Source organism: Falco punctatus (assembly GCF_963210335.1).
Source record: "Falco punctatus genome assembly, chromosome: 5".
Lineage (NCBI taxonomy): Eukaryota > Metazoa > Chordata > Aves > Falconiformes > Falconidae > Falco > Falco punctatus.
This window is the reverse complement of record NC_137584.1, coordinates 31,668,147-31,688,274: the sequence shown is the minus strand read 5'-3', so window position 1 is coordinate 31,688,274 and position 20,128 is coordinate 31,668,147. Positions and strand designations below refer to the sequence as shown.

The following is a 20,128-nucleotide window of genomic DNA, read 5'->3' as shown; positions in this document are numbered from 1 at the left end:
CCTTTACATCACTGTCTCAGCTTATATCCCGCCTAGTAATGTAAATCAACAGTACTTTGAATGTGGTGGGGTTTTGTTGGTTTTGGTGTGTTGTTGGTGATTTTTTAAAAGTGAATATTCCTTAACAAAGCTGTTGCTTTTTATTAACTGGGATAAATCCATAAGCATAGCTTCATAAAGGCATCTTTCAAGCAAGGGAGTTTAATCTGCAGCATTGGTAGGCTGCAAACCAGATCGTGTTTTTTCCTACAGTGTCTTTTCATATAATAGAACTAACGGCCATCATTGTATGGGAGCATTTGTGAGACCAGTAGAACAGTTTTTTAAAAGTTGCCGTGTCTCAGCTGTGACTTACTACCATTTAAGTTTCCATTTACCAAGTTCTAAAATGGTTTGAGAGTAGGATTATCCACATGTAAATTCGGGCAGATGGAGAAAGTAAGATGAAAAAGTCTCATTTAGAACTGGCAGGTTCCTCTGCCATGGGGGGGAGGGGGGTGGGTGGGTGAATATATTTGGAATACATTTCTGAGAAAGTAAAAGTCATCTGTGCTAGAGGAAAGATGGACATCTTGAATGACACATTGGCATACATTTTTTTCTCTTTTGTTATGGAATTTAGTGCACAAGAAATCTTTGAACTTGAAGGTTTACAATTTACTTGTATGTATGCAGTCTTCAAATTGCACTTTTCTTATCCAGCAGTGGTGTGAATAAACTAACACTTTTAATCTAAACCACAGCTTTCTGTGATTTTTCTTAAAAGTAAAATTTCTTATCAGCTTTACAAAAAAGGCTTTCCAAAAATAGGAAGCGCAGTACTGAGATTTAATGATCAGTAAAGCAGCAGTTTGTCAGTGTCTTATCATAGTCATTTGGCAGTATTCCTTTTTCTAGGAAATCTTTTGAATTTAATTCTAAAACATTGTGAATATTTAAAGTATATAAAACCTAGTGCTGCATGAATGTGTTCTTTAAACTATTCTTAATTGCTTTTAACTCTGTTCATAGCAATATAGTGCTAGGACACAGAGTGAAAGGTACTACATCATGTTATTGTTTAAACTTCCAATTTTCTATAAAAAACGGGGAAAGAACTTCAAGGAGATACTAAGTTTGAGATGAAGTCTTTAAAATATGTCTTTGAGAAGCAAGTTTAGCTTGACCCCTTGACTCCTATTCAGCTACCTTGTGAGAGTACATGTTTCACATATGGAAAATTTTAAGCTTACTTGAGTCCCTCTAGTCCCCCAATTCCACTTGGAAACTGCATATAATGAAATATTGTGGTCCCAGTATGTTTTCATAATGTAAATTTTAAGTAGTGTTTGAGTATATAAAAATGTCAATGCTAATTCAGATCAAGGTCCAATCCAGCTTGGTATTCTGTGTTCAACAGTAGCCAAAAGATCAGATGTGGAAGAAGAGTAGGAAAAGGAAAAGTATATATGAAACTTCGATATTGCCCTCATCTGTGGGTGGTCAGAGGAGGTTAAATTAGGAATAAGAATTGGAAACAATTCTGTGTAGACAAGCTGTAAATTCAGGTGTTACTGTGACAAGATCAAGTAAGTGAAATCTTAATAAAATCAAATAAGGAAGATTTACTTTTTGATTGATAGGTAGGAATAATTTGCCAGAAAGGTACTGAACTTGGTGACACCTTAAACTTGTTTACTTAAGTCAAAAGACTACGTCTATTAGGAAGCGTTCTAGCTCTAAACAGAAGTTACAATTTTAATGAAAAAGTATTGGGTAAAATTATGCACAGAGATATGTAGATTATCAGAACAGATTTCAATAATGTCTTCTTCCAGCACTAAAATCTCTTATTAAACTTTGGAGAATGAGACTATAAATATAGCGAGGGAGAAAAAGTGAGGAGAAAGAGTAGTAATTCCCCACTTTTCTTCTTTCTCGGGATCTCCAGTTTCCAGTGTATGCCTGACAAAACAGATTAGTTCACCGGTTTTTAACCTCTTCTGTCTGCCTGTATGCACGGTCTCCTCCTGACCTGCCTTTAACCAGGTATCTCAAACTGTCCATACCTAACCTTGCAGCTGTGCTCTCGTGGTTACTCTTGACTTTTCTTTCTGTGTGCACTTGCCCATATACTGGTAGATAGGTGGCTGAATGACACGGTGGTTTGTTTTTCCAGGCCTTTCACTACTCTCCCCTGCCTGACCCTGTTGTGTGTCTTTGCAGATTTTCCTCTCAATTACAACGTAAAAGTTTTCTTTTTAAAGAAACCCTGCTTTAGAAGTAATGGGGTGCTGGCAGTGTATTGGGGAGTACAGCACTTACGGTTTTGCCTTAAAAAAGGGTTTACTGTTGCTCTGGGATGTAAAGGTCTTGAATAAGATGTCTCAATATATACTTACAGTTTTGCTTTGTTTCACAAGTATATAATGGGTCTAACATCAAAGTTGATAGGAAGTCGAGCATCTTGAAGCAGTTTGAAGAGAATGAAATAAATAATAGCCTTTAAAAACTCCTAATCTTATCTTTGCAGGGTCAGTAGCTACTTGGTTTTACTGGTGATTTTTCACATTTATGTTCATATTGGGAGTAAATAACTTCTAAATATCTATTTGTTAGTCTGTAATTTTGTATGTCTTTTGTAACAAGCTTTTAACTTTGCAGCCTTGTACTTGAAGTAGGCTTCAGTAACTTATGTTCATGCAGACGTTTCAGTAGCTGCACAGATACCAGCAGAATAGCGAACAACAGACTACAGGTTGACCACAAAATTGTGAGGAACAGTTTCTTCAGTGACTGACCCTGACTGGCCTGTTCGTGTAGGAAGGGCAGTATTGTCTTTGCTGATTTACCTAATTAGATTGTAGATTCCTTAAGGCAAGACTCTTGTATTTTTTTTACCATGAACGGCACACCAAGATGTCAATTAGAGAGATTCAATCAAGTTGTTAAAAGTCTTTCAGTCATCGTTTATAACCCATGTTAAACCCTGTATAATGTGTGGAAGCAAGTTTTAGCATCAGCATTCCCTATCTTGAAGCTGAATAAAATCTTTCATGTCAGATCTGCCTATTATTTTAAAATGCAGCATAGATGAATTCTCTACCACGAGAACTTGGGTGGGAGGGAGATAAATAACAATGTAGTGCATTTTACAAGGGAGTCCTGACAAACTGAAAATGTATCGTAGCAATAAGGGACTACTCAAATGCCTGCTTAGTGTTTCTATTTTCAATGCGATATTAATTCAAATTTATGCTGCAGTGATGAACATGAACATATTTTGAAATATTTACATTTACAATCTGGTGGATGTAATAAAATGAATTTTATAATCATGTAAATCAGTAGGTTTTTGGTTGCAGCTCTTGAAAACAACTGTCTCTGCCTTTAATATAGAGAGCTGCTTTTAAGCATGGATATAGCTTTTCTCAATAACGAAACAATTACAATGAAGGAAAAGATTTCTCTGATTTCTACATCTCAATTCTTTGGTTACAAACACCCTTATCAATTACTTCCATAAAACATTAGTAGTGAACAAAATCTGTTGATGAAAACAATGGCTTTGCCGTGTCACAGGCAGTAAAGACATAATTTGCACAACAGATTTCATTGTGCAGGCGGAGGTAGAGGTCTGTCTTTGTTAGTTTTCCTGCTCACCATTCTCATATGTAAATAGGTAATCTTTTGTATTTTAAATCAGAGGAAGGACAGAATTGGGTTGGCTGAATCTTTTTACTGGCATGTCCATTTTTTAAACAAAACTCTTGAAGTTATCAGCCAAGTTGGTCAGCACCAGATTCTCAAATTATGTAGCTTTAGCAATAAAGCATTTACAGCTCTTATCAGATGTCTCCATCCTTTAGGATCAGGAGAACATTATATAGTGGCTATCTATGCCTCAGGGACACAATTTAGATACAGCAGTATTCCATGGTTGCTGTAAATACTGATTTTAAACTAACTTCAATTTCAAGGGTGAGATAACGTACGGAACTAAACAACAGATCTTGCATGCTGCCATACCAAAGGTTTTCGTTATCAGTCCTGTATGATGTCCACGGCTTTATTTAACCTTATCATTCTTCAAGTGTATCATGTTATATTTTTTATAAAATTCTAGATTTTTAAAAGGTGCAGAACAAACTTTTGTTTGGACTCTTGTGTGTCATATGCAACGAGTATCTATAAAGCAATAACAGAACTACAGAACAAGATGATGAGTCAGATCTTTGTGCGTTGGAAGTGGATAAAGCATGTTGGTTTCAACATCTTGGGCATATAATAGGATTTAATCTGTGATAGAAGAGAACTGTGTAAGTGTTCTAAAGTTTCTATCATCAGGCAGAACAGCTTGGGGTTTTATATGGATATAGAGAAAATGCCTTTCAAGTTCGCTCAGGATGGCCAAAGTCAGATGAAGGGTATGTTAGTGCTCAGACAATGTACTCTTGAAGAGACTACAAGTATCTCAACCAACTGCCAGATCCTTCTTTTTATTTATACTTTAGCAGTAATAGCACCCTTGCAGTATACTTCACGTTTTGTATATACAACCAAATGTTTTAAAAAAAAGTGGGAATCTTGTGTGAAGTAACTTCTTACTAGCAAAATGATGTCAGAGATATTTTGGCCAATTTTTTGATAAATAACTGAACTCCAGCAATAATTTTTTCAACACAGCAGTTCAAGACTGTCCCTGTAAAAATGATTGATTGAACATACACCATGTCAAGTCTCTGCAACTGGTAAGCAGGCCATAACTACTTGAGGAAAAATAGCTGGTTTGATGTCTAAAATCATGTAATTCAATGAAGTATATTGTGTGGCCATGCTCAAAGACACTCAAAATAATATATCTTAGATAAAAATAAAATCTGACTTTTGACTTCTGGCATGCCATAGCTGCCACAGCCTGTAGCTGCAGTCTGCATTCCCATTCAGAGCTGTGGTTAATTTTCTGTCTTAATCAATATTTGAGAAAGGTGGACTAATTTTTGTCATTATTAAGCAGAGATAATATGGGATGAGTCAGAACTCTTTTAAGAGCCATGCTAACCACTGGTACCTAGTAACAGAAGAAACTAGTAAAAGATGTAAAAGCCAAGTGCTCATGAGGAGAACATATTAAGTGGAGTTTTTATGGGTTCAGACAGCTAGTAGTATGAAATGTAGTTTTAAGGAACACTCAGTGCTGTTTGTGTAGCCTGTATGTTGCTTTGTGAATTTTCTGAATATTTTTTTAAGGAACATGAGCATATGCAGATGTTGCATATTCTTGATTTTAAACATATGTAGTCCCTTGATAATGAAATCATGTATTTTAACAGTTTAACATAAGGTTTGATTTTAGTTAATTTGTATTTTGTTTTATAATCTATCATAAGTATAATTTCTGAAATTAATTTGCCTAATTGGCTTTCCCATTGTGGTAAATATTTATGCAGCCTTTTATTTTAATGAAAAGCATGAAGGCAGCTGTGTTCTGGTGCCAAAGAGAAGTCATGAAACTAGGGAAAATCAAGACAGAATGGAGAAAATCTGTTGTAAAGACTGAAAGTCCTTGCTTTCTTTTTCCTTGTTTCTTTTCTTTTTTCTTTTTTTTTTTCATATTCCTTTGGGATCATCTGAAGTTCAAGCGTACTCCTCACTGCCTGGATATGGGCCTTATTATTCTGTTTAGTGACAGATTCTTCTTTACAGGCACTTGTGCTATCAGGGCTCCGAGCAGTTCATGGCAAGCTTTCTTTGCATGATTAATCTTTGAGTGGTTTAGAGGGATGTTTTCGGTTTTTTTTTTTTTTTTTTTTTTAAAAAGGGGGGGGGGGGGAGCTGAACTAGTATTATCCCATTACCATGGGTTTAGATATGATCATACTTGTAATGCATGCAACAAGGCACAGCATTTCTACAACATTCAGTCATCTGAATCGATCATTCAGAGTCACTACAAAGAATGTTCAATTAAAAGTAGAATTTTTAATCTTTTTGCTGTGTTGTTGCAGCTAACAGTAGGCTTGACTAGCCTTGGCAACTTCATCTCACCTAGCTTTTACCTCTGTTAAGATGAAATTTCTACCTTTTAACACAGTGTGATCTGTTTCTGCTGTCAGAGGTGGCTGCTTCCTCACCATGCTCTCCCTCAGCCTCAGAAAGAGACAATACAGAGGAAAACATGTTCTCTGTGTATGCATGTGTGTATATATATACACACACATACATACCCACACACACATATATAAGTGTAGTAAATATAAATTTTAAAAAACTCATTCCTATGTGTATTGTTTTGTTGTAGCTTATTACTCTGAGGTAATAAGCGATAGGACAAGAGGAAACAGCCTGAAGTTTTTCCATGGGAGGTTTAGATTGGATATTGGGACACATTTCTTCCTGGAAAGGGTTGTCAAGCATGTGAACAGGCTGCCCAGGGAAGTGGTTGAGTTACCCACCCCTGGAGGTATTTAAAAGACGTAGATGTGGCACTTAAGGACATGGTTTAGTGGTGGACTTGGCAGTACTAGGCCTACAGCTGGACCCACTGATCTTAAAGGTCTTTTCCACCCTAAAGGATTTTATGATTCTATGAAGTCATTAAACTTCCGTTTCCTCTATCTTTAGAGTTGCAATTTTAGATCACCACATGCACTCTTAAAAGCATGCATACTTACACACTATGTTGCAGCTTTATAATCTCAACTATTTCACAGTAGGTGGAAGTGAAGTCTATTTAAAAAAACATAAAACCCCCTGAGTTTTCAATAGTTTACTTTAAAAACTGTAAGTAATTAATATTGTAGAAAGTTCACTTTATTACTTTTAGTGGGAATTGTAGGTGACTTGAAAAAAGGCTATTGTAGAAAGAAGTATTGCAGAAATGCACCCCATGTTTGAGAATAAAAGGTTAATTCTTCCAATTTACTTCAAACATATTAATGTGTTTTGTTATGAGCAATCATGTTGCAAGGATCCAGCTGTCCAAAATGCAAGATTATAATGTTAGATTAATTAACCTCATTAAAAAAAAAAGTGAACCCAAGTCTGTATAGATGCATTATTAGGCAGAATTACTGGAATTCAATTTATGTTGAATAGGATGTCTGATCTACCTCTACTCTCATCTACCTTCTGCTACTAATAGCTTAATTTCTGTGACAGCTTTTCTCATCTATTAATATTGTCTGCGCCATTTCTTGCCATTTTTATGATTATCATTAGATCAGATTTAGCCTGTGTTTTGAAGTAACATGCTGGTTATGCAGATATACTAAAATATACTCAATGGACTATCCAGAATGCTAGTTACTTGGTTTAAATATTTAAAGAGCTAGTTGCCTGAAAAAGGAGTTTGGGGACAGATGAAGTAATCAGAGGGCTTCTCTCATCTATATAGTACATCATTTGCTAAATTGCAAAATGTTTTTGATCCTTAGAGGTTAACATATCTTATGTCCCTTTTACCCTTTCTTGTTCTCCCTTCTCTGTTCAGCCTTGTGATTTAAATATTGAGGATTGCAATGTTTTGTATTAACAAGTATAGATGGAATGTAGGGTTATTGCAAGTGGGTAACAGATATCTGCTGTGTGACATTTGCAGAACAGGAAAGTATTTTAAATGAACAGATCTCAGAAACATTTCTTCACTATCTAAAATGTTTTAGTATACAGTCCTTTCAGATGTACTCTGGAGACAGAAGCAAACAGTTTTTCAACGCTAAATATTTTGAAGTCACAAATTATGTAGGCAACTCAGTAAATGCATCAGTAATCTTTGTTTTCCAACCTCTTTTGAAAAATTTGGCCTTGATGTATCAGAGTTACTTTCAAAAGATGGGAATGTGATCTGTAATCTTTCAGAGTAGCCGCAGAAGTAAGGAAAACTTTGTCCATGTTTGATGCCTTAGAACTTCTTGGACTGAAACAGAAAAGTTAACAGTTAATGCTATGTATCTTCAGCAGAATTATAAGATGAAACTGAAGTGTATGATATTCTGGAACTTTTCAAACTTTGAAAGAGCATTTCAGCATTAGAATGTGTTAATAACACAGAGTAAGCTACCTTGTTATTGTAACAGATTATTTTTAAACTCCCAAGCACTTTTGTATGTCAAATAAACAGTGATTACCTATTCCATTTGTGATAGCCAAACTGTTAAGCAGAAGCTGCTTCTCATTTAGTAGCAAGTTGTTTCTCATTTATAGCAACCTTCCTTCAACAGTCAGACCTTTTACCTTGCACTTTTTTACCATGCAGACTGCAAGCAATAATTATCTGTAAAAGAACCTGTCATCAACTGAATTGATTTCAAGTTCTGGCAGAAGCTGCAGCTTTTAAACTTAGATGGACACTTTTTCTGAGACAAGTTGTCTGGTGGCTGGCTGATGGGGTATGGGTTTTTGTTTTTCTTAGGTTCAAACACCTATACAGAGAAATATTACAGTGCTTGTCAGCAAGTGTTCTTTGCTGAGTAAATTAATTTAGAATCCTCTTTCAGGGCTCTTCCCTATGGGAGAAAAGATTAGGTGCTGTAAATTCAGATAAAACTTGAATTTTCTCAGGTGAGAAAGGGAAGCACTAGACATACTCATTCTTTAAAAATATGTGTGTGTATGTGTCTGTATGTTTAGAAGAGGAAACTTAAGGAATTTTTGGTTGTTTGAAGAATCACAGACATAAGATCCTCCGAACTAATCAATGAATGTACTTGTGTGGGGTATATTGTTTTAGGAACGTACACCTAAGTCATTCCCCATCACTTGTGTACTCTTCTGCTTTATTTGTATGTAATTGAAAAAGCAAGGCAAGAAACTGTTTCTGGGGAAATTACGTTCACTGTGTTCCTACATTGTTTTAAAACAGTGATGTCCTTACAGATAGTTTGCTAATTGCTTTTAAATAATTGATATCTTAAAAAAAACACCAACAACAAAAAATCATTTGAGTGTTTTGTTGTTTTGTTTTGTTTTGTTTTTTCCAGGTAGAGATAAAAGATATTGAAAATGAAGAAAAGAGGTATGATCTCTTCCTGGAACTTCTGGAGTCTAGTCACAGTCCATCAGAGTTTCAGCACTTGGTTTTACTGCTTCAAGCTTGGCCGCCGATGGATATGAGCAATGGGTGAGCATTTCTTCAAAACATATAATAAGAGTTTGAAGGTTTTGAGTTAAGGTTAGTAAATGTGATGCCCATCTACAAGAAGGGCTTAGAAGGAGGATCTGGGGAACTACAGACCTGTCAGCCTGCCCTCAGTGCTAGCTAATGTTATGGAGCAGACAATCTTGAGTGCCATCACGTGGCACATACAGAACAAGTGAGGGATCAGGCCCAGTCAGCATGGGGTTAGGAATGGCAGGTCCTGCTTGACAAACCTGATTTCCTTCTGTGACAAGCTGACGCGCTCAGTGGATGAGGGAAAAGCTGTGGATGTTGTCTACCTGGACCTTAGTAAAGCCTTTGACACCATTTCCCACTGCATTTTCCTGGAGAAACTTGGCTGGTCATGGCCTGGATGGGTGTACTCTGGACTAGGTGAAAAACTGTCCGGGTGGCTGAGCCCAAAGAGTGGTGGAGAATGGAGTTAAATACAGTTGGCAGCCAGTCACAAGTGGTGTTCCCCAGGGCTCAGTATTGGGGCCAGTTCTGTTTAATATCTTTATCAGTGATGTGGAGAAGGGGATTGAGTGCACCCTCAGTACGTTTGCAGATGACATGAAGCTGGGTGGAAGTGTTGGTCTGCTTGAGAGTAGGAAGGCTCTGCAGAGGGATCTGGACAGGCTGGACTGATGGGCTGAGGCCAGTAGTATGAGATTCAACTGGGCTCAGTGCCAGGTCCGGCACTTGGGTCACACCAGCCCCACGCAGTGCTACAGGCTGGGGAAGAGTGGCTGGAAAGCTGCCTGGAGGAAAAGTACCTGGGGGTGCTGGTTGACGGCCAGATGAACATGAGCTGTCAATGTGCCCAGGTGGCCCAGAAGGCCAACAGCATCCTGGCTCATGTCAGAAACAGTGTGGCCAGCAGGACTAGGCAAGTGACTGTCCCCCTGTACTTGGCACTGGTGAGGCTGCACCTCGCACACTGTGTTCAGCTTTGGGCTTCTCACTGCAAGAGGGACATAGAGGTGCTCTGGAGCAAGTCCGGAGACGGGCAATGAAGCTGGTGAAGGGTCTGGAGCACAAGTCTCATGAGGAGCAACTCAGGGAACTGGGGTTTTTAGCCTGGAGAAAAGGAGGCTTGGGGAGGACCTTATTGCTTTCTACAACTACCTGAAAGGAGGTTGCAGTGAGGTGGGTGTCAGACTCATGTCCCAAGGAGCAAGTGGCAGGACAAGAGGAAATGGCCTCAAGCTGCGCCAGGGGAGGTTTAGATTGGACGTTAGGAAACATTTCTTCCCAGAAAGAGTAGTCAAGCATTGCAACAGGCTGCCCAGGGAAGTGGTTGAGTCACTGTCCTGGAGGTATTCAAAAGATGTGTAGATGTGGCACTTAAGATGGACATGGCATTTGGGTTAACACTTGGGGTCATTATCCTAAAGGTCTTTTCCAATCTAAATGATTTCTGTGGAGTCTTCTTTCTTGATAATATCATCTAGTTTTCAGTCAATTAATTCAAGTATGATGAAGAGGAATATGAGCTTTGGAAAGGGTCACACTAGGTAGAATAAATGGTTTCGTTAAAGCAGAATTGAATTGGAACAGTTTCTTGTAAAAACTATCTATACATATGTAGTATGTTTCATGGAAGAGACAGAAAACGATTTTATTGCCTGAACATTTTAGTTTAAAGTATTTATTTTGCTCTTATTTTTGTCAGTATGCACAAAATCCATAAAAAGGAATAGAAATTTGTGACTGTTTTTTCCATTCCAAGTTACATTTGGAGAATGCAGAAAAACGTTTGGAAATTAGTGTTCAGATAGCTGTGCCAGTCAGTCTGCAAGAGGTCTGTGAGGGTAATGGTACCAAGCAATGGTGCTTCTCTTTTCTGGATCCACTATCTGTTCTTTCTGTCTATAAATGGAGTATTCAAAAGTAAAGAATAAAGACCATCTCAAGAATTTTAAATTAAAATAATTAGAACTTCAGCATTGTACCCATTAGAATGGGTATTTGTTGAAGATGTTAATTTGGAACATCTTAACTACATTATTATTTACCAGTTCTTTGGGTTTTTTTCTGTGACTTTGAACAAATTTAGAAGTAAAAAAATGTTAGTTGTTATATTCTATAACATAATTACTTCTAAGATAAAAGCATTCATTTAATCTTATGAGGTAAAAGTCACATATCTTTCAAGGAGAGCAATAATATTTTTTTTGCTGTCTAGTACAATGTGCCATGTTATATCTGATGGTCATTATGTTGGAGACATTAAATTATGCTTATATCAATACTCCAAAGTAATTGAATTATAGACTGTTTTTACCTGAGGGCTACACTCCCCAAAGTTATGTGCATTGATATGTCAGAAAAGTTAAGTCTTAAGTAACTCTTTTGTGTAGTGTAGAGAACTGCTCCATATAGAAGGTGATCTGTAAGGGTTTTTCACCTTCAAGCCTGTAGTTTGTTTGCAGTTTCTGGATGAGCATAAATCTCAAATCCTTCATGATGCTTTTAACAGCTAAAGATTTTTTTTCTGTACATTAAGTAGTATGAGGACCGCTGTTTGATCTGTCAGAAATTCATATTCCAACTTTTCTTTCTAGTTTTGTTTTAATTGTAATGAAAAATTGGATGTCTCACAGTGTGTGGGAACTGTCAAACTTTAAGGTAGTGTTTGAGGTTAAAAAAATAATGAAGCGTTAAACTTATGGAACAGATTGTCAAGTGAAATATTACTGCAATTAGCAAAATTCTTTTTCCTTATGTCGAACAGAAAGACTAAAGATTTTGTGAAAGGAGAACACTTCTTATGTATAGGTAGTTCTTGTCTACTGCTACAGAGGAAATTAAAAAATATTTAATTTTATCTCCCACTTGGTGTTCTGTTCCTTCATGCTGACTTCCTCAATTGAAGAAGAGAAAACAAATTAATGAATAAATGTGATTTGTTTTCACAACTAACAATGGATTAGATTTCAGGGGTGGGATACCTCTTAGCTCCAAGATCTGTGCAGTCTGAAAATTTGTGCAAAATATTTACATCACCTGTATCATAACTCCTTTAGGGTCTGAGGTCTGCTCTGGGCTCTTCTCTTCTTACATTGGTCATTCTTCCTTCTTCTGCTTCTGTTGTGTATTTCCATGTTAACAGCATTCAATTATGCTTACCAGCCTAGGGTTTTTTACAGCTATGTTCCTGAAGTTGTGTTCCTGAAAAACCTACCTTGCTGGCTGGCTTGGAGTGAGGAGCAGGAAGTAGTTTTCCACAGTCTCATTTTAAAAGATGTTGTATTAAGAAATCCTTGAGCAAAGGGGAAAACTATGAGCAGATAAGCCATTTGTTTAGTCATACGTATTAAGATTTTTGTTTAATCTTTACTTACTTTTTCCTTCTCTGCTTCAGTCAGTTAGCAACAATGGCATGATATGTGCAAGAACTGGGGACTTTAAGTCTGAGTCATCTGAATACTTAGAATTTTGGGTTTCAATCTAACTGTAAATATCTAATACATATACTGGAATGTAAAGCTAGAAAATTTACAATTTACATTCTGTGAAGGCTCAAAAGGAAGAAGGAGTAAAAGAACTTAAGTTTGGGATTTTTTCTTTTTTAGTAGACTTTTATTTCTTAAAGAATTCTTATGACCTCTGTGCTTTTTAATGTTTCGGAGGTTTTTTGAGTTCATGTGTTTTAAAACACTACAGCTATAATAAAACTCATTATTCACCTGCAAATTTGTTTCTCTTTATAGCATAATATGCCATGATGACTGTGAGGAAACAAAGAGGTAGCTTGGATGTTTCAGTCAGCACTCAAACCAATTTACTTTTAAAATTTTATTTTCACACTCTTGTTATGCATCGATGCTTTTCTGCCTAGGTGTCTCATAGTCAGATGTCATTTTAAGCATTTCATGAAGATATTTTTTTAAAAAGTTATTGACACTACCTGAAGCTCTGCAGTTCTTTGGAACTTGCTGCCTACCTACATTCAAAAGGCATTTTTTAATATTAATTTTGATAAGGTGTTTTGGAATTAAAAAAGGCTAGCTTTTTTTGGAATTAAAAAAGACCTGCTTTTAGGGACTCAATAGTTTAGTTCACTCTTCTTTTTTAAACTTAATTCAAAATTCCCCTGTTTTGGTTCTGGGCAAAAAAAAAATAATGTGTTCATGCTGAGTTTTTTAAATAATTACTTTTTTTCATGTTGAAAAAAAGCCTTTTTTTTTTTTCTTTTTTTTTTAACCATAGTTGAACTAAGGTAAAATTCAGGAGAGAAAAAAACTCAATTTTACCTGTAGGTGTCAAATCTTTGGTAACTGAATATTGTTTTAATTTAGATACAGAAGATAATGGGTATTTGTTAATAGATCACACAAGTATTTGAAATAGTTGTAAGGAATTGTGTGGAGAAAAGCTTTATTGATGTAATGTATATATCTGATACTTTACTGAAATAAACCTGCATGTGGCAAGCCTTGATTGCCTTCCATCTTTCTGGTTATTTCTGACTTCTGTGTTTAGTAGTGTGATTTTGTTGTTGTTTTCTTTTCTTTTTCTAATGGGAAATTCTTACAGGTTTTCTTAATGTACTCTGGAGGCAGCAGCTATAAAAATGGAAATTCATTATGACTGTTTATGCCTTTAAGCAAGAGATGGATCACATAGCAGGAACTATCAATTTAGCCAGTGCCAATGAAGGAGTTGCAGGCATTTTTTTCTTCTGAAGTTTCTAGGGGTTCACAGATTAAGTGTATCATGTTCTGCTTGTTGAATAAGCTGGCATCTTTGGGTTTGACCCATCAGGTTGGAGGGAAAGGAGAGGAAGAGCTCTGCTGTTCCCAGCCTGATTTGTGGCAGCTCTGTGCTCAGTGACTGTGACTGATGGAAAGGCTCAATTAAGTTGTCAGAATGAATACAGACAATGACTTATATTTAATTTGCATTCAAAGTTACCCACTCCTAGCATCTCTGTATGGTTTTCACAATAGGATATAACGTCAGCTTCATGTGGAGCTGGTTTTATTCCTTAACGTACATTTTGAAGTGGAAGATGAGGAGGAGATAGCTTTTATACATGAAATAGTAGATACTGGTGGTTGTCCTCTCCAGAGTTGTCAGACCTATTCCTTAGTATATGTCAATCCAACAGACTCTATTTATGGACTCAATTTACAGTGATATTAATGTGTTACTTTCAATGATTGCTGCTAAATAATATCTTTGAAAAGCAGTGCTTTGACAGCATTTTACTGCTCCTTCCTGTATGTGCTAGCTGAGTATCTTAATTTACTCTAAATTGTAAGACCAACCTGCCAGATTTGGTCTTGCTGTGATTATTTTTTTTTCTTTTTCCTTCAAGCTAAAATGAAAAGTTTTCCATATCTTTGGGATGCTGATTAATGGCCAAAGAGATTGGTGGAGTGATTTTTAAACTACCTTTTGTGCCTTCTTAAGTTTATGCACAGATGAACATAGTGTTTGTGTTACTGTGGCTTAATATAATCACAGTCTAAGCTGGGATTGTGCATGATTTTAGCTCACTGTAGAAAGGAATTCAAATGCATTACCTTAATTCACATTAGGAAAATGGCAGTGTGGATGTATTCCAGTGTTAAATTTCACGTTGTCATTTAAAAGCCCTGGTCTGCTACCCAGTTCTGTCAGTGCATCCAGTCCTAGCAAGTACACCTATCCCTATCAAAAGTAGGCAAGCAGCTCCATGATCTAGCAAACAGGGGCTGTAGGCCAAGAAACATTGCCTTTGCCATCATGCGTGATAAAATGTACTTGTATCTACTGTCTGCTGTCTGTTTAAGTCTGACTGTGTAACAGTGACATGGCATAAAGTTCTGTGTGGAATGAAAAGAACATTTTAAATATGTGAAATAAATGTATCTGTGTCCATACCTAGTAGCGGACAAGAACAACAGATGCATGTACTTCCACTCTCCTACCCTGTTTGGATGGGCTATATAAAAAGTTTATTTTTGTTTGTACTTGTCGGACCTGAAAATTAGAATTTGAATCTTGGAAATATTTTCTCCACTGAGAAGCAAGAGACAGATACTTGAGAAACAGATGCTGTTGGAATGTGATCAAAGCAAACAAAATTAGGAATTCTGGATTCCTGTCACCCCTCCCTTGATACCATTCTGCTTGGAAAATCAGCTGGTGTGAAGCCAGGAGGAGCTGTTCCTATGTTATTCCAGTCTGATCAATATTTATTTGGTGTGTGATTCCTCAGGGATTGTAACAGCATGTCATAACTCAAAAACACTTAAAGCTTCTTTGCTGCATTGAAAGAATGATGGCATCATGACGGTAACTTGTCTCAAAACTTTTTCCTCTCTCTTTAACTCACATATGCTAAAAAAAGAAAAAAAACTTACAGAAAATGGTGGAGGAGTGTATGTATATTTATATTCTATTTACATCTCTGTTTTTTCTGGGCAGATTGTGCACAAATGATAATCCCTGGGTGAAGCTGGGGACTGTTATGCTACAGAGATGCCCACCTGAGGAAAAGGAGAACACAGGAAACGAAATTTTGAAAATCTGCCGTTCTTTGTATGAAACAAAGCACATGCTCCCTGTCAAGGTAAGTTTTAACTCTGGGTGTCATGGATACGAGTCCTGTTTTGGGGTCCCAGCTACAAGAAGGATGTTGCCATACTCGATCAAGTTTGGTAGAGAGCTAGCAAGATGATTACGGGGCTGGAGCACAAAAAATGCAAAGAGGCTGAGAATGCTGGGTTCATTCTGTTTTAAGAGATGGCTGAGGGAGATCATATTGCTGTCTTTAAATATGCAGATGAGGAAACATGCAGAGGAGATGGAGCTAGCCTCTTCTCAGAGATGTTCAGTGCTAGGACAAGAGGCAATAGAGATAAGTTACATCACCAAAAACTCACATTACATATAAGGAAAATGTTTGTCGTCATTAAAATTTTGAAACATTAGAGCAGGTGGATGCCTAGAAGAGACATGGAGTTTCCATCCTTGCATGTATTCAGAACTTGACTGGATTATGTCACAGGCAATTGGATCTTGTTGGACTTGCTTTGATTGAAGGCTGGTTGGATTAGCTGTCCTTTAGAGGTCTGTTCCAGTATAAATTATTCTTTGACATACTTGTAGAAAGTCTTTAGTAGTGTATTGTTATTGAAGTCAGTGTGGCAAAAGCTGTTAATTAAATTATCGGTAATTTTCTCTACTAATAAATGCGTAAAGGTTTAGTGAGGAATCCTTGCAAAATGTGTTGGAAACTGAAAAAACATAATAATAACAAGTAATTGCTTTGTAATAATCATGGTGTTCTATCTTCCTTAACTATGTATGCATACTTCAAGACAAGCATCTTTTAAGTATAAAATTATTGAAGCATTTTGTACATAAACATTGTATATTAATGAAGACAGATTGGAGAAATGCTTAATAAACTTCGCACAACTTCAGAGTAGTCGTGCATATTTTTAGAAGGCTGATTAATCCTTTATCTTAACGCAATCACACTCTGCTGGGAAAACAGCTGATGTTAAGACTAGAAGCAGAATAGAAACAACACATTCTGTTTAAAATACAGACAGGTGGGGATGTGGGTTTTTTAAATAGTCCAACAGACTGATTTGAGTCAAGTTCAAAATCTATGTAAAATGTGATTCTGGGAAGTGTCAGTAAGCTGAAATGGTAAATACATAAATTAATTAGTTCATCCCACCAAAAGTTTTTGGTGGAAGGCAGGTCTCTATCCCTGGGAATGGTGTAATTATATGTAGCTTTTTTTTATAAGGTATTGAATGGTGCATCATAGCTTGTAAACTCATGGTCTTACTTGTGCCCAGGAGCAGTCAAACTTTGTGAAAGTAGAATTTTATACCTCAGCTCAATGATCCAGGAAGACAGATCCCACTGAGAGTCACTGTAATACAGCAAGTCAGTTCACCAAGAGTTCTGCTCAAGAATAGGTCATGATTTGCTCACTTCATTGAGTAAACTTTTTCTTGAACTCCGTAAGTAAGTTTTGGTATTGGTTGGCAGCTTTGTTTGGAGGTGCCTTCCTTTTTTAATGGTACAGGGTGTTGGAAGAGCCTTCCATGTAGGTGTGAATATACAGGTACAGTATGAGGGTGTTCTGGTCCTCAAGCATAAACTACCTTTACCAATGTAAAATATACCTTTTCTCTGAACAGATTGCTGTACAGCAACAGGAGGAGTTGCTCTAAAGTGTGTAATTGTACAGTTATCTACAAACAAGGTTGATTGCTTTCAATCTCTACTTGGGAAGAGGGGGAACGACATGGATAAATTTAAGTAACTTATTTGTATGCACGGCTGCATTACTTAAGTGCACAAATTGGAGAGCTGAAACCACGTGGCTGAATAAGATGAAAATCTGATTACTGACAATTAACCTGTTTAGATTACTTCACATTTCAATAAATACACTGATTAAGAAAGACCTAGAATGATGGTATTCTAAAAACAGAGATATCAGTTTATCACCGTGAATAACATATGCCATTCTGAAGTCCAAAGGTTGTGATGGAAAAAACATTTAACTTCAAGTCATGATGGTCTAGAAGTAAGGAAAACTGTTTCTTTGGATGTAACCAAAAAGGTTTCTCTCTTCCTTTATTCTACTTCCTGCTGGTCTTCCTAATTTTTTTATAGCCAAGTTCTTTTTTTTAATGTCTTTTGGAGAGCTGCGTAGCTTTAATCTTTGTGTGTGTGGTTTGTTTTTTGTCTGCGTGTGGGGTTTTTTGTTTGTTTTTATTTTATTTACACTATTCAGTGGATAGTTTTTTCCATTCCTCTTAATTGAAAGAAGCATTGTTTTATTTGCCTGGAAGGCACATGTGTTTGGACTGTCTGATTAATCTCCTTAGAAAGGGGCAAATCCTTCTCCCCCCAGCAACTGTTAAAGTGTGACTCCTGAATATCTCATGTTTTTCTATCAAACTATGCGTCATATGCCAGTTAACATAAACACCTCAATGGGAGAATGCATCTAGTCTCTTATCTGTAGTCACCCTGTGGTCCTAGTAACCATAAGATGCTTATCTCTGAGAATAACGTAGCAGCCAATTGGTCTCCTTGTTTCTATTTATGTATCTAGTTCCTGTTTTTATCTATGAGTTTACATTATATATTTTTCTTTGTTCACAGTTGTCCCTGTTCGTTTTGTTCAGATAATTTTGAATTTAAACGCTGCCCTTCAGTCTGCTTTGAGCCTCTCCAGACACAATGCTGTTTGTACTACTCATTATCCAGCCCTTCAAGCCATCCGTGAAAATACTGAATACTGGACCCAAAACAGATTTCTATGAAATCCGCTTAATATGCCTCACTGGTGTCACAGTGAACCATTGGTAGCCACCTACCTAGACAGAAAAGTTATCTTAGAAAGGTTTCAGCTAAATCGTGGTATTCCAGATTTTGAATTAGGACTTCCCTGTCCCTCTCGCAGGTAAGATCATGGCCTCTCTTAGCACAGCCTCTCACTGCAGGCGGGCAGACACTCAAAGGCTTTTGAGTGCTTATTGCAGAAAAGAAAGCCACTTGTGTTGCTCTGAGAAGCGCTGTGGGTGGTGGCTTGCTGCCTAGGGCTGGATTTCCAATTTCTGTCCAGAGCAGCAGTGCAGTCATTTCTGGCGGAGATACGAGGAGTTAGTTGTACTGTTCAGTATTCAGTGCTTGGCAAGTTGTCCACTCCCTTCCTGTGGAAAAAGGGATTGAAGCCACTCCAAGATTTTGCATGCTGGACCACATTATCCTACACCTTATTTCCCTGGTGCAGAGCACAGTGAGTGTTTCATGTGACGTTTTCAAAGTCTTGCTAAAGTCAAAATGTGCCATAGTGATGGCCTTATTCCTAACTGTAGAACCTGTTGCAGGGCCCTGTGGGAACATACTTCCATACACTCTTTTTGGTTAGTTTTTCATTTTATGTTTTGATGGCTTTCATGAACGGGGAGTATCTGATAGGTCTACAATATCTTTTCCCCTTGTGTGCCTGCTTGAAAGACAGACTGTATTTCTCTTTTCCAGTCTTTTATAACCTGTCTGGAGGGTGATATCGCTTTACTTGATTTATTATTTCTTTAGGTGTTTGGGGGTGATTTTTTTTTGTAGGCTGAATTTTCAGTGCTGTACTCTCACCCGTTACTATTATCGTCAACTGTTAGCTGTTCGTTTGTCTGACATTTTAATAAGAATTAAAGCAAAAAAGGTATTTAGCATTTTGCTTTTCTTGGCTTTTCGTTAATATTTTAAAAAAAACATCAGTATGTCATTAATCACAAAGTAGTGTCATAAGCAAAACAGAGGAAGTGCAGCCTTACCTTACGAGATATCAAGTGAAGAAGAGTGGATAAGAAGTACCCTTCTCCATAAACCACTAGCGATACTGGCATTAAAATAAAATACCCTGTTAGTATAGCTGCATTTCAAGAGGGCATAGAAAAATGAGGGGCAAAAGAGAGAACCTGCAAAAATTAGTGCACAGATGAAAATATCTTGAAGACTGAAGGAGGAGTGCAGTGCATTATCTTACCAGAGATTGAGAGGTTATTGATTGTACTCTGCAGATATTTTTAGATAGAACACAAGCTACTAAAAATCTTGTTTTACAAAGAAAGGTGTAACAAGAACCAATTGAATTTAATTTATACCATTTGAAATTTTAGGATAAGACATGATATTTTGACAGTAAGTAAAAATAACTTTTGGAATGTGTTATTTCTCCTTCAAGAGAGATTATGGATTCTCTATACTGAAATATTTTTGTAGGTAAGACTGGATATGTTTGCTAGATATGTTATCATCAGGCACAAAGTTACTCAAGTCATCTGAGTGGTACCTACATGAAATCTAATGACCTTTGGCTTCAAAATATAATTGTTCTAAGATAAACAGAAGTTAACTGGATAGCTAAGCATGTGTTTCCTTATGTGGAGACCTTTTATGCCTCTGTGGTGAGCAAGGCAGATTGTTAGAACAACCCCATTAGAATATGTAACCAGTACTAGAGTATATTATGAAGCA

At 36.9% G+C, this 20,128-nt stretch overlaps 1 protein-coding gene across 1 annotated transcript in view; it reads left to right on the top strand.

Moving 5' to 3' along the window:
* NBAS (NBAS subunit of NRZ tethering complex) overlaps positions 1-20,128 on the top strand; it is a 186,875-nt gene that overhangs the window by 156,135 nt on the left and 10,612 nt on the right. Inside the window, exons 49-50 of the mRNA XM_080390504.1 lie at positions 8,961-9,100; positions 15,539-15,683. Coding sequence (XP_080246630.1) covers positions 8,961-9,100; positions 15,539-15,683 — 285 coding nt within the window. The remainder of the gene's footprint in view (positions 1-8,960; positions 9,101-15,538; positions 15,684-20,128) is intronic.